Here is a 14,623-nt window from a genome sequence, read left to right on the forward strand (position 1 = left end):
TTCCTTTTATGTTTGGACCGAAAAACAATTCCTTTTATTCATAAATCCTATGAGTTTGTTTTTTCATTTTTATGTTTAGTTTTTTGTAATAAAAACATGCAATCAAATTTGTGGGTTTGATTAGAAAGCTGTTTGCGAGCCTTGGTCAGTACTCTAAACTAAGCAAACCACCGATCCGAGTTTTGGAAACCGATGATTTATGCATATAAGAAAAAATAACTCACAGATTATAAGGTTGTTTGAAGAAATAGTAAAGAATTAGATGTTTCTGTTTCCAAAGACATAAACAGATCTGTCATAGCAACTAAGAAAACCTCAGAGGGCTGTTGGTTTTGGTTTGCAATGCTATGCAATTCAAACCACTTCCCACTCAGAGTTTGCTATAAAAATATTTAAAGCTTACAGAAGGGGACAGTTTTATTGTGAAGGGGTAGACTGTTACAGTAAGCAGGTATTCATGGAAAAGTTCAAATATAAACTACAGCTGGAGGCACTGCTTCGTTAATGAGGGAGAAGGAGAGGGGGGAGTAAAAGAGGGAGAGACGACACAGGTGTGAGTGACAAACCCCATTAACATAGTTATATGTTTAAATATAATCATAGGTGGTGGGCAGGTGGACTTTAAATCATCAGACCCCAGCTGAAAAAATCACCTGCAAACTAAAACAAATGAAATACTTACCACAGGTTTTTAATTATTATCATATTAGCCTGTAACAACTCGCCATGCCTCTTCCTCCAGATTATAAAATGCCCTGTTTTTGGTCCCTTCAGCTTCCAGAGACATTTGGAGCTGGATCTTTCATGTACTGACGGGAAGTAACTCCCTGGGGGATTCACTTTGTGCAGCTCAAAGACGAGACTTCCTCTTACAGATGAAAAGGAAATGAAAGTGGGTGTGAATCATTGCAAAAGGGAGACAGGAGGTCAGAGGTGAAACTGAGAAACAGAGAGACAGGAAGAGTGACAAAAACTAAAATAAAACTTTTTAGAGAACAGATGGAGGCCATGGACGAACAGGGATAAAAGAGAAGGGAATAAAAGTATTAGAGAAGGAGAGATCAGTTGGAACAATGAGACACTTTTTTCACCGGCGGTTTAACGGAGCATTGCTTCTTTCACAATTTGGATTCTGACACTGAGCAATATTTCCTCATTTGTTTTCTGTCCTTATATAATCTAAAGACATTCTTTGCTATTAATAAAACAGGATTTCAAAAGAACTCAAATCTTAAACAGAAGCCCTTTAGCTAAAAGACAATGTGCTTTATAAAAATGAAGCAGAGGTGGATCTGATTCCATAATCTCACAGCTATTTGTTGAATAATCTTGTCAAAGCCCTCAGATGGGCCCACTGGAGCCTGCATGCTAATGCAAAACTATTTATTTCTGCTGTATGGAGCTAGCATTTTTATATTTTGATTCAGTATATTGTTTTTTGCTGACTATACATTTTGAATAAATAAAAACATGTTAAATAAACACTTCCATGATTATGGGGAACTGTTTCACACTACAAAGAAAACACATCAAACACATGACACACAGAAAAAGATACACAGGACTTGAATAAAAGTTTCTTCCTAATGTGCTTTTGGTACCTTAAGCTCCAGCTGATGTAATTGCGTAGAGTATTTATAGAGAAATACTGCAGCCAGCTGTTGTTCAGTATGGTGGCTGCTTTGGAAAGTAAAACGAGCCTTAGTAGGAATTTCTTTTTCTGCACTCAGGCTAACTAACCTAACCATTGAAGAATAGAAATAAATATGTTTTTGGATCTGTTTGTAAATATTAATGTTAATGCATTTTCATTTCATGCATTTTTTTAATGCATATGACTAATATTAATAATAAAGATGCCCCAGAACTCCCCCTGGCTTTATTCATTAAATGCATTTTAATACATTTCTGACAAAGATGTCTAACTTTGGATAATGTTGAGATTATTTCTTTATTTGCTGCCGAATGAATGAATGAATGAATGAAATAATGAATGAATGAATTAATTAATTAATTAATGAATGAATGAATGAATGAATTAATGAATGAATGAATGAATGAATGAATGAATGAATGAATGAATGAATGAATGAATGAATGAATGAACAGGAATTTATTTCAGACATTTTGACAAGAAAAATAATAAACTAATAAACCAAATAGACACAAAAGAGACTTAGTCAGTTTATAAAGCAAGAGAAATGTCATTGATTAATTAATAATTATCTGAAAGGGGAAAAAAAAATAAAACATATTTTTCATACCCCCTCTCCCTCTAATTGCACTTAGATTAACTTAAAGTAGAGTAACCTGTAAAACTGTTTTTCATCCAATATTCACACACGCAAAAAAATGTATATATACATATATACACAATTATATACATGTATATACATACAGTATATGTAAACGATGGAGACTGACATATCACCCATATCAAATAACCTTTTGGGGCTTTTTCTTTTTCTTTGACCAGGTTCTTTGACAGGTGTGTCTGTATAAAAAAAAAACAGATCAAACTTTGAAAAGCCTGATTGGTGAATCTCTACCTATTAGTACTTGTATTATCAGTACTATAAACTAGTAATGCTTTACTAAATGAAAAAGCCAATAATAATGTTTTTACTAAGTTTGTGATTGGTGGATTCAAGAGTTTTCTGTGAAATCATGTCGCAGATAAAGGACTTCCAGTACAACTTCTCAAATACTTCACTTCTATGTGTGAAATCAGCCTCTATATAAGAGGAAAATTGTGTACCTTGGTATGGTTAAACCTTTGTTGCAATTTTTGGATGTTTCTGCTAGTGTAAAAACAATGGGAATGTTGAGTCAAATAAACACAGACCTTAACTACAATAAAATAAGTATCCTATTAACTGCCAGTCAAAGAGGAAGAGGGCCTTACTCCAACAAAAATGCAAGATTACTATTATTAGCACTTATACTGCTATAAAAAAAAAAGAAAGTCATGTGTACGCACTATATACACTATATATATCCCATGCACCTTTTTCTTCCTTTGGCACCTTCTTCTTCTTTGACTATTTGAACTGATGTAACAAGTACATTTCTCCATAGTGAGATCAATAAAGTTATCACTCAGTCAATCAAGATTATGAAAATTTCAATGTTGACTTTTTGGTTAATGAAAACAACATTAAATAATTGAGAAGTTCATTTTTTTAGGAAGGGCGTAATGTAATCTAAACAGCCATCAGACCAGATATGCAATCCTCTCATTCAAATATACACAATACTCTAAAATAAAATATATACAAACACATGCAAATATATTTTTAAAAGTTCCTCTTACTGTAGAACTGATAGTTAGGAGGGGGGAAAAAACTGGATGTCAAAGAGTCATAATAAAGATGAAACTGAATGTTACAAAGATGAAATTAGTTTAGCAGCAGGGGAAGCTGCATGTGATCAGTTTAAATGTCTCACAGGGAAGCAATTAAATATTGCAGCTTATTATTGGTGGGAATTAAAGCCTCTCTAAAGATATTCTCTCTCAGCTATACATCTTCACTGAAATGACTATAAGTGGGTCATGGTGAACGATACGCTACCTATTATTAGATATATAAAGATGTCTATTTGGAGGACTTGCAATCTTTATCAGCATAATAAGATCTTTGAAACAAACATATTTAGTATTTTTTCCTCTCAAGAACTAAAATTGGCCATTCATATTCAAAGAGGCATGGCAGCATTGTATTTGGTGAGCAATAAAACTGGTACAGTAGATGTGCTTGTGTAGTTCTTTTTTCCCTCACATCCAAAGGTTCATATGAGATCTGCTATGTGACATGAGGCCAAACACCAGATGAGACCTTCATATCCTGTATACAGTTAATGCTGTGAGTGGTGTTTATTTGTGTTATGTGTATGCACAATTAGTCTGTATTTCTACAAAAGAGAAAAACGCACAGTTAGCCATAGATTACTATGTTTACCTGTATTTTTTTTTTTACCACTTTTTCCATTTTCCCTTGAGAAAATATACTCCTCAAAGCTCATCACTTGCTTTTTCAGTCCATGATGGGGGTCCTTGGCCCGTGACAATTCCCTTCAGTGAGAGGATGTTCCTTTTGGCTGTTGTATAAAGGCAGACGCATGTGTACTTCCTTCCAGATGGTGGAAGCCTGAATCAAAAGGCTAATGGTGTGTAGGAAAGGCTGCAAACTCAGCATTGTCAGCAGCAGCTGTATACTGCAAAGCAATCTGAGTCAAACAAGCTTTGATTCTATAAAATATTAATAGATGTTAAATATACAGAACTCGGCTTGTCCAACTTCATCCCCTGTTCAGTCCTTTACTTTAATCTTGTCCACATTTTCTCATGTTATAACAAACTGCAGGAGGTCTAAAGTTTATTTGAAATGTGGGACCAAAATCCAGTTATCTGGCCTACATACCAAGCACTATATGCAGGGAAAACTAACCTCTAATATCACGTAAAACTTCCCCAAGACATCATGAAACATGGCTGAAAGAGGCCTGTTTCTCATTAGGGACATGGAAGCTAATTCTTGCTGATGAAGATGGACCTTTCAAAGTCTTGAGACTAAAAGAGGCAGGCGATTGATGCTCGGTGCGAGGGATTACCATAGGATCAACAAAGACTTGAAACAAAATTTGGTTCTATAAAGCAGTAAATCCCAACCTTTTTTGACTTTTGTACCCCATAAGAGAAACATAAAATAACTGATTAGAAAATAAAAACTATTTTACTTACTTACTCTTTTAGTTGGAGCATTTAATTCTCGTCATTTTATGCTTTCCATCTCAAATAAAAAAAACATCATATATATGTTACCTCAAAGTTAGAAAGGAATCAAAATAAATTCAAAATAAATTCCTGTTATAAATCTGTATTTATAAACTTGGAACTCCGCTGAATAACTCTGTCACAGACAGATTTTAAATTAGATGCATTGGGAACAAAATCCAGAGCAAAAATTATAGTCAGACTAACTTAATTAGTTTTACTTTGTTTTCATCGAGACACCTGAGCTGCTTTGATGAGCTCCACAAGCTCAGTGTGAAAAACAGCTGATACTAGGCTGTTCTCTACATCCAGGATGTACCTCTGCTTGGTTCTGACGTGTCAAAACTGAAGGCGAACTTTAACATAAAAGAGAAACTTACTTTTTAGTTGATAAAAGCTTGTTTGATTTTTCAATTGGGTCCTCACGAAGTGAAACAGATTCCAGCCCTATTTTATTTTACTACCTAGGAAATATTTTCATGTACCCCTTGCAATGCGCTCCCTGACCACTAGGAGAATGTGTTCCACCAGTTGGGAAACACTAGCCTGACGTAGTCCTACTCAATTCTAGTCAGAATATGAGTCTGATACTGCTCCATAGAGCTGTGATATGGGGCGTGTTTCGAACGAACCAGGAAAAAAAATGCCTCTGCACTCAATTGGATAGACCTACAACCAATAAGAGCAACTGAGTGCGTGACGTATGTTAAGCGACGCATAGTTGTTGTCCACAAAAATCAAAGCGTGCAGTTGCACGCCTAGAATAAGAAGATGAGACTTGATCGCGTTTCTCTGTTCCTCTTTTAATATTAATTTGCTGTCGATATCTTCTAGAACAGACCTAATAGTAGAATCTACACACCTCAACTCTCCAGCGGCAGCCATTGTTGTTGTCACCCAAGTGACGTGGTTGATTACGTTACTGTTGATCATCTGTCCATCATCGTATAAAGCCCGCCCTGACAATTTGATTGGCCTGACCAGATATTGGGCGATAATACTCGCGCTACTATGGAGCAATGCCAGACCGAACTTCCCGACCTCAAACGTTGTGGGCGGGACTAAGTTCGGAATGGCACCCAGGCTAGGGAAACACTGCTTTAAAGGATTGAATTCAGTTGGCTCAAAAAAAAAATATTAATGCCACACTTTTTAGATTCTTATTTTTCTTTTTCTAAAAGAAAAAAAAATGAAAACCATCTATGATTGTTCTTCCACTTAACATTTGTGTTCTCCTATACTGTGTTGGCCTGTCAACTACAGTTAATAGAAGATAGAAGTTTATTTTAAAAATATGGAAGAGATATATTGAGAGACACAGTTTCACATTATTGACCAGATGTACAGTAGTCCTTTACAGATACCATGTTTGACTTAATCATATAAAGCTGTGGTGTGTTTATCCAAATCTGTCAGTAAATTATTCTCCCTCATGAATAGACGTCTGAAAATAAAAGCAGCACCTCATTAGATCTTCATACTCACTAAAACTGCTTACCGGTAGTTAAGACCAGTTATGCTCCTGAACCTTTGCTTAGTTTCCTAACCTACAGAGGTTTAACACTCCAAAAATCTAATCAAAACCCAAAAGAACTCTTTTTAATGAGCCCCTATTCTGGGACCAATAAATCCTTTGGATTAGGATCTCTGCCTTCCCACATTAGGTCAAATATTATAAGCAATTCTTTCTTCTGATTTGTCATGAAGTTTATCATATTTGTTTCGTTCCTTTCTGTTTTGAGGCAGTTATTACATAACTCTTGAATGTCGTTAGTCTGCTTATTCCGATTTATTTTTACTTGCTTCTTTTTTTAAGTTTCTTTCTCCTATGTTTATCTTACCCTTGGTTTCCAGGGCTAAATCTTTTTGATTTGAATAACTCCCTCAGCATGCAGACAATAATTACTTTACACCCATTCACTGTGCATCATTGCTAGATGCCTTTTACTCTACTTTAACCTGAGGTGGTGTACAGGATTAGCTTGCAAATGAACCTATGCCGACCAGTAAATGGGCTTTCGCAACAATAAAACATTCAAATATGAAAAGCTGAACCCTTTTTTTTCAGTGTGGTAGAAAGTATTTTTAAAGCATTGTGTTGTTATGCTTTGTGGTTTGACAATAGGGAGTTTCAGCTGAGCAGCTGGAACCATCACAGCTTATTATTGCAAATCTATCAGATATAAAACCAGTTAAAGAAAGTTGCAGAGGCATGTTCTTCTTGTTCAAGACTCCCCACAAAACCAAAATTATCATGTGTGAGAAATATCAAAAGAAGTGGAAACCAACACGCCCTCTGCTGCTGTTAGATGAGGGAGAAAAACAAGAAGCAACACATGTATCCAGATCTGTAATTGACTGAGCAGAGCTGAGTGCTGCAGAGTGGAGAAGAGACTCTTCTGATCAAACCAGGGGCTAAATATAGGATCCTGCGGCACGATTTCTTGTGCTTGAGCAAGGATTCACCCATCCTCAAATAGGGAAAGGAAAGGAAAGGAAAGGAAAGGAAAGGAAAGGGAAGGAAAGGAAAGGAGACTTGGTCCCTTGGTGCATTCAGTGTGTGTTTGTAAGAGAGAACAAGGTGTAAGCTCATTCATTGTAGCTCTGCTTCCATTCACACCTTTGATCACACAAAGGAAGAGCAGCAGCAGCACAGCAGCGTCTGTAGATCAGCCTATAAAGACTGGCTGCTTTCTAATCTGTCAATCATATCACGCTGCTGCATGCCGCTGTGATGAAAGATATTCTCAGCAGGTCCGTGAGAATAAAGTCCCACAGAATTCATCGCATTTCATTCAGGCATTTAACAAAGAAAGGATTATGCATAGTAACCTCCCTTTGCAGCGTTGTTATTGATTTTGTGACGTGTGAATTTAAGCAGCTGAGTAGAAAGACGTGTTTAAAGCTTTAAGGTTGCAAAAAATGCTGCTGGGGATCAGAAAGGAAATCAGCATTTAGGTGAAAGAATATACGTTTTTCTACGTTGTTGTGAATATGCAAAAACCCCTGAATCTTGGAGTGTTGCATTGGAGCTCTGACTTTATATTTTTTTATTGTCATTTTGTTGTCTCAAACTTAGCTCGATGAATCTCCATAAATTCTTACCGGCTTCCCTGTCTCTTATTAGGAAGAGAATCTTATACAACATACCATCACAGAATCTGCAGTGTTATTTTCTCCTACATACACAACATTTAATTTGCAGGCCATAAAATTCCAATTTGATCTCCTCTGACCATTGCAACCTGAACTGCAAGCCAATACCAACTATTTTTTCTTCTTCTTGCTAATCTTTACTCTTTATTTAATTTCTGATCTGTTGACAGCAAAAGTATTTTTTCCTCTCAACAGATCGGATAGATGTGGATCTCTGCGTCTCTTCTGGATAAATGCTAAACATTTGAGTTTTGTGTAAGTAAGAAATTCATATTATATATATATTTTTTTCTTTTTAAAAACATTTGTATTTAGTGGCATTATATGTTAGTCTATCATTTACAGTAAATTTCTCAGAGTAAAATTCACCCAAATGTAACAAACAAAGTTTGAACATAAAAATCGGTCCCTCCCCAAAGAACTACAATTTTGTATTTAAAAGAGTTGTTTTTAAGGAGTCAAAGTTCCTCAATTCCCAATTATGGTAAGATAAATTAATATTAACTTACTTAAGGACCCTCAAAAGTCTACATCTTTTAAAACCTTATCAGCAAAGCATATATGACTAACAATGTGGTGGATAACATATAATTTCCTCAAACTCCACCCTCTTTATTGATTGATCTAAAACTTTGCTTCCACTCTAAATCAGAATATCACTGTTTCCCCTCAGAGTTGAATAAAATCAGCCCTTTTTCAAGGAAGATTATTTTAACTCTGTTGTTGACTTGGTTTTGATGGAGTTTAAATGCATGGCAGCTAAGACAGAAATAAACCAGAGAGTGACTGATTGAGTTTAAGGCTTAGGATGGTCTCCCACTGCTAGGCCCATCACCAAATGTAACAGCTGCTGCTAACAAACAATACTATATCTCCAAAATCTAAAGGAGGATAATGGATCTGTATTGTATCTGAATGTGTTTTCTGCCCCATTAATCTATATTATTGCATACATGTTGTCTTTAGCTCCTAGGTTATGTTCTAAAAATGATAAGAGATACACATATGATTTTTGGACGTTTTGAAGACTTGAACTCCATGAGGCTGAGGCTCCCTCCAAGGTTGTGTGTTCTGTCCACTGCTTCACATCGTGCGAATCGTGCCCATCCACAAAGAGGGAGAATGTGGACATTGAATTGAGGGCTGGTTAGTACAGTATCAAGGCTCACTTTTTAGACTAATAGACCATTATACAGCAGGAGAGTTTGAATGCTAGAAGACTGGTTTGTACACATCGACAGCCTTGTGCCTAAAGTGAAGAAAATGAAAATGTAAAACGTGGTTAGCTGCAAGTTCCACCTTATGCTCATCTCTGATTACCTACCAAGGTCGAAAAAGAGAATTGGGTGGGATTAATTGAGCCGAAATGAGCCTAAATGGGACTAAATGTGCCTAGCATCCTGAGAGAATTACACTATGACTTTCTCTAATACTATCTATCTATCTATCAAACTGCAAACAGTGTATATATTAAAATATTTTTACAATTAGAAAGACAATTATCCTCTGAAATAAATAAAAATAAATAAATAAAAATGTCCCTGATTGTATTTATGTATGTATGTGTGTCTTAGTGGAAAAGCACAAATTTTAAAAGACATTATTTTATACAGAATTTTAATATCATTTTGTTAGTAAAACATTGTCCCTGCAAAAAGAGTTTTGATATTTGTGAGTGACACGTTATTTACATTTAGATGGGAAATTAAGAGGCTAAGAACATTGTGATCTTTTTTTCTTTGGTTCAGAAAGGGCTTCACTTCAATAGCCTTAACATGTTTGTTTTTTTGTATTGTGGCTGAGAGCGACACCATGTGGTTCATTGGAGTTCTTTGTTATACTGTAAATCACCAGAAGGTGGCAGTGGGCTGTAACCTACGACAAGTTTCGACATACTTCCTCTCTTGATTCTTCTTCTTTTCCTCTGCCCCTGCAAACTATCTTTCTCTTCCGGTTGTCGCCTGATCGTGTGGCAGGTATTTGTTTTTCCCGTTGTTTTTTGAGCTAATCAGAATCTTCATCCATCTGCGTCTGTCTTAAGCGCCACATAATAAATGTTCTAGTGTTTAGTTTTGTTTTTTGTTAATAATAGCTTAATGGCAGTATGGACTGGGTTTGAGCCGTAATAAGAGCAAAATTATACACGAATAGCCCCAACATCAGTGCAGCTTATCGGCAGTCTTCCGGTAGCTCACTGTATCTCTCACAGCTGGGTCATATTGAATTACTTTATATTCTTTTTTTCTTCGTCTGAACATATTTAGACCACTCTAGTATAACACAGTCGTGTTGTTGGTTAACCATCTGACCCGGGCTAACTTGTTAGCATTAGTAATTAGCATCGTTTTTCTCGGCCGGTGACAAACTGATTCAGTTTTTGCTTCATCCGTTTCACAGATAAACTAAAGTTGAAATGGCAAAGTCCAAGAACCACACAACTCACAACCAATGTAAGTTATTATTCCCCCAGTTATTTGAAAGTCTACCATGTTCATTTTAAGGAGAAGTCCTCAACCTTTTCTGTTTTCACAGCTCGCAAATGGCACAGAAACGGCATCAAGAAGCCCAGATCTCAGCGCTATGAGTCTTTGAAGGGGGTATGTATTTAAAAATGCAGGCCTTTGTCTTTAGGTTGCAAGATTCTACCCTCAGATTCGTTTTTATGTTGTTGGAGGTTAATTATTTAACCATATTAATCTTTTGATACCAAAAAGAGGCAGTGAAATTGAATTCAATTGCATGAATTCCTAAAAAAAATTAAGTCAAGTCCAGTTTATTTTTCAAATTGATTAAATAGTGGCCCTATTACATTTCACCCGATCACTGATGCCATACCTTCTCCTCTGAGATTACTGTATATTATCATTTGACTGTATTTTAAAGTTTGCATGCATCCCTTTAACAATTAGACAGCTCACATTAATCCACACGAGTGCATTACTGTCATTTAAATATACCAGATTTGGCCACAACAGCTAATATTCAGGTGTTGTCTCATGGCAGGTTGATGGTAAACAAATTGTGATCCTCATGGGCAACAGTTTTTCTTTTAAATACTGTTTTGTATTATAAATTCTAGAAAACATCTTTACTAAACTGCAACGCTTAGCTGTTCTAACCTCTTTTAATCTGGTAATACGTTTTGTGGTAGAAAAAGTGTACTATTAATTATCGACACTGAATATTTTGCCTTAAAAGCAAACGGCATCTCCATTTTTTATATCTTCACATGAGGCTTTTTATTTAATTTTCGCAAAGAGAGATGAGCAGTTTCTTTGATGGAAATGTAATATTGTACTATATATCTTCAAATGGATTGTCTGTAATACAAAGTTTAAGGTTAAACTTAATCAACAAGCTCTAACAAGACTTGTTTTTAACCTGCAGCAGGTGTGTGATGAAAGACGGTTTAATAGACAGTAATGAACCCTAATCTGCATAATTTTTCTGTCCATCCAAGATTTTTAAGAGGAACCAAATGTAACTCCTGACGTGTTTCTGGATGCTTGACAGTGAAAAACATGGTATTTTGACGTTAAATATATCCTCATTAGTGATAGTTGATAGTATCTCCCTGTTTCTTAATACTGTTGTAATGTTTAAAACAAGTTAAAATAATCTTTTAATTCCAGATAGCTTCCACATAAAATGGTGAAGGTTATTGTGGTTAGTAGTATTATAGTAGAAGTATATATTAAATGAGGGGTCCTTTGCGATTCTAAAGCACTTTAAAAATGGTCGCTTTGGATATGCGTGTGCTGTCACTAGGAATCCCATTCAACAGTAGCCTCTGGCCCAGTTGTCTCTTTGTGGTTTGCCGCGCCAGCTGGAAGGCAGTTTTCATGTACGTACTCCAAACTGCAGGCACCAGGATAATAAAGCGGACGTTTTTTGCCAGCAGATTTCAGCATTTTAAGTTAATTTAGGCATTAATAAACTGTTTCAGTGGAGGGATCATAGTGATCTGTATCATCAGCGATGTGTCTGTCTCCCTGCCAGCTCCCAGATCAGCTTCTCTGATTGGTTTATGTGCGCAAAAGTAAAATTTTTCCAACTGCAGCTGCGTTTACAGCGTGTACCTCGTGTCTGATGCTCAAACGCTTGTGAAGCGCTGCAACTGCTGCCTCTTCCCGCTGGTGCCGTTTCCCCAGCGGGCTTCCTGTTCTGCCACCTCTACCCATTTTAGTGCCCTGATTACCTGAGGGGGGATCCTCAGCTTTCCTGCTGTGGTTCTATAGTTAAAGATGGTGACATGGCTGACAGCCTGGTCGCGGTTCTGTTTTTTTCCCCGTCGGTTTCTCACACTGATTCCCCGGTGCTCCTGCCAGAGTTCCACATCTCACCTAACCCTCTGTTGTCTAGGTGATTCGTCCCCCCAATGCAGGACAGCAGGGCCCCGAATGGGGTCACGGATAGGCAGAAGTGACGACAAAACGCGACCACAGATGTAGTATTCCCCATACTGGTTCCATCTCTGGGAATCTGGTGAACCTAGTAAAAACATAGCCAGTTAAATCCGTGTTATGATGAGGTGAAATAAAAGATAAGCTGACTCCATGACGAAGAGGCTTTCGAATTCGCCTTTCGTGCAAAATGCTTCCCCTGGCCAGGGCGAAAATCGAGGCAAGCAAAGGCAGACAAAACTGGCTAAATTTTTGCAGGGTTGTGTTGACTGTTTACGCACCTTTTAAAGTTGTTTGGTGCTAATTTGCATATTTGGTCATGCTTTGGTTTAGCTGTACCAGAGAAAATAATTTGAGAGTGACTTAAAAAACCTCTAAATGTTTTTAAGTAAGAGTAAGCTGTTTAAAATAATCTGCACTGCAAAAATAATCTACAACAGAGTAACACATTCTTAAAATAAGTGTATTTAGCCTTAATTTGAGTAGGTAAATAAGATGATCTGCCAATGGAGTGAGTACTTTTCCCCTTAAATTAAGATGATCAGATATTATGCACTTTAAATCGTTAATTGCAGTTGTTTTTTTCTTTATGTAAATTATCTTATTCCATTGGCAATGTGTCTCACCTACCTGCTCAATTCAACAAAAGATGCACTTATTTTAAGAAAAGGTGATTTACTTAGATTTACAGTTTTAGCAGTATCAAGTACTCATTGATATTTTAACTGACCTCAAACTACAGAACATTAGTTCAACTTCTGAACTGTTAGCAGATGTTGATGTCTGTGAATTAAATGTTGGACTGTCATTGACTTTCCAAGGCAGGTGAACGCACTGCCGCCCTGAGAGTAGGGAGCCACGTATACTATATTCGTCCAGCTGGATGGACTTTCACTGTCCTTAATTACACTGTTTCCTAATCCTGTTCCTCTGGCCTTATAGTCCAGTTTATTTTTCTGCTTATGTGCTGCAAAAGCCTGTTAATAACTCATTCATTTAGCTTAGCTATATTGCAACAGGGAAACAATACTAAATCTAATCTAAAAATCTGAACCAAATGCAATTCTATTCTACATCATGAGGATACTTTTTCCAATGACCATGTAGCTCTTAGATCCTAATGAGTATATCAGAAGTTGGATAGACTAAGGCTTGAAAAATCTTACATCAAGCTGAACAAGACTATATTTACTAAATTATTTGCTTTAAGGTTCTAAAGAGCTGCAGGTTGTTTTTCTTATAGGTGTAAGAAAGTCACTAAGTACCGTTATGAATTAATCCATTTCAAACAGTTTCCGTTGTTCATTTCTGGTGGAGCTGGTATGGAAACATGAAATTTGTACAAATTTGCAGGCAAATTTTGACCAATTCTGAACTACATCAAAATTTCATGATTCTGTGTGTATTTTGCAATAAAAGAATTTGTTCCTTTGTGTTAAATTTGTTTTTTTTAAGGATGTACTATTTGGTGCAGCTGCTAAATCCTTTTAATCTTTCTGTTTTGCAGGTGGACCCCAAGTTCCTGAGGAACATGCGTTTTGCAAAGAAGCATAATAAGAAGGGTCTGAAGGCGGCACGGAAAGCAGCTGCTCAGAAATGATCTGTTTGCTTCCCCTTTGTCATCTTTTCACAAACACCAACATAATAAAGCAATGCTTTGTTAACTAAGGGATTCCTTTCTGTTTTGTTCCATATGTATTCCTTCTCTGTATATTAGCTGTTTTTTTTTGTTTTTTTTTTTTTACATCAAAACAGAAACAGTTTGAAGGTTAAAATGAAAAAAACTAATGTTCCTTTTTTTTCTCCAGTTCAATTCTAAATTGAATAATTTTGGTTATTTGCAGCATTAAAAACTGTCTAGATCCTTTCCATTCCCAGAAGTAGTTGCAATCTTTAAGTAAATTTTTTTTACATTTTATAAAGAACCAATAGTTCCATAGTCTCCTAAACACACAACGCAACTTGGTTGAACTTTTCAAAGTATTCTAAAAGTCACATTTTGTAGTCGCTCATGAAAAGTGTGAATTGTGTCCAGATTTTATGTAGGTTATTGAAAGTTTGATGCAGTTCCAGTTTTTATCCTTGGATCTCCATTTGAAATGTCTTCGTTTAATCAAATCTGAATTTAGAGTTTAGTCTTAATACATAAACATACAGTATTGGTAAATTTCCATCCAATAGTAGTTCGTATTGCTTAGCAACAGCAAGTTCACGACAGTCATTAGTGATGGAGCTAAAACTGAAGTCTGAATGATTTAGATAAGGGGTGCCAAACCCATTTTCTAAGGTC

The 14,623-nt window shown here is 36.2% G+C and overlaps 1 protein-coding gene across 1 annotated transcript; it reads left to right on the top strand.

The window, feature by feature from the left end:
- The first annotated feature begins 9,801 nt into the window (after nucleotides 1–9,801).
- Nucleotides 9,802–14,003, top strand: rpl29 (ribosomal protein L29). Its single transcript, XM_015405216.1, has 4 exons — nucleotides 9,802–9,906; nucleotides 10,328–10,380; nucleotides 10,463–10,527; nucleotides 13,841–14,003. Exons 2-4 carry the CDS (start codon nucleotides 10,344–10,346, stop codon nucleotides 13,931–13,933), a joined length of 195 nt encoding a protein of 64 aa, XP_015260702.1. The 5' UTR covers nucleotides 9,802–9,906; nucleotides 10,328–10,343; the 3' UTR covers nucleotides 13,934–14,003.
- Nucleotides 14,004–14,623: the final 620 nt, after the last annotated feature.

Source organism: Cyprinodon variegatus, unplaced genomic scaffold, assembly GCF_000732505.1.
Source record: "Cyprinodon variegatus isolate N-32 unplaced genomic scaffold, C_variegatus-1.0 Scaffold2064, whole genome shotgun sequence".
NCBI lineage: Eukaryota > Metazoa > Chordata > Actinopteri > Cyprinodontiformes > Cyprinodontidae > Cyprinodon > Cyprinodon variegatus.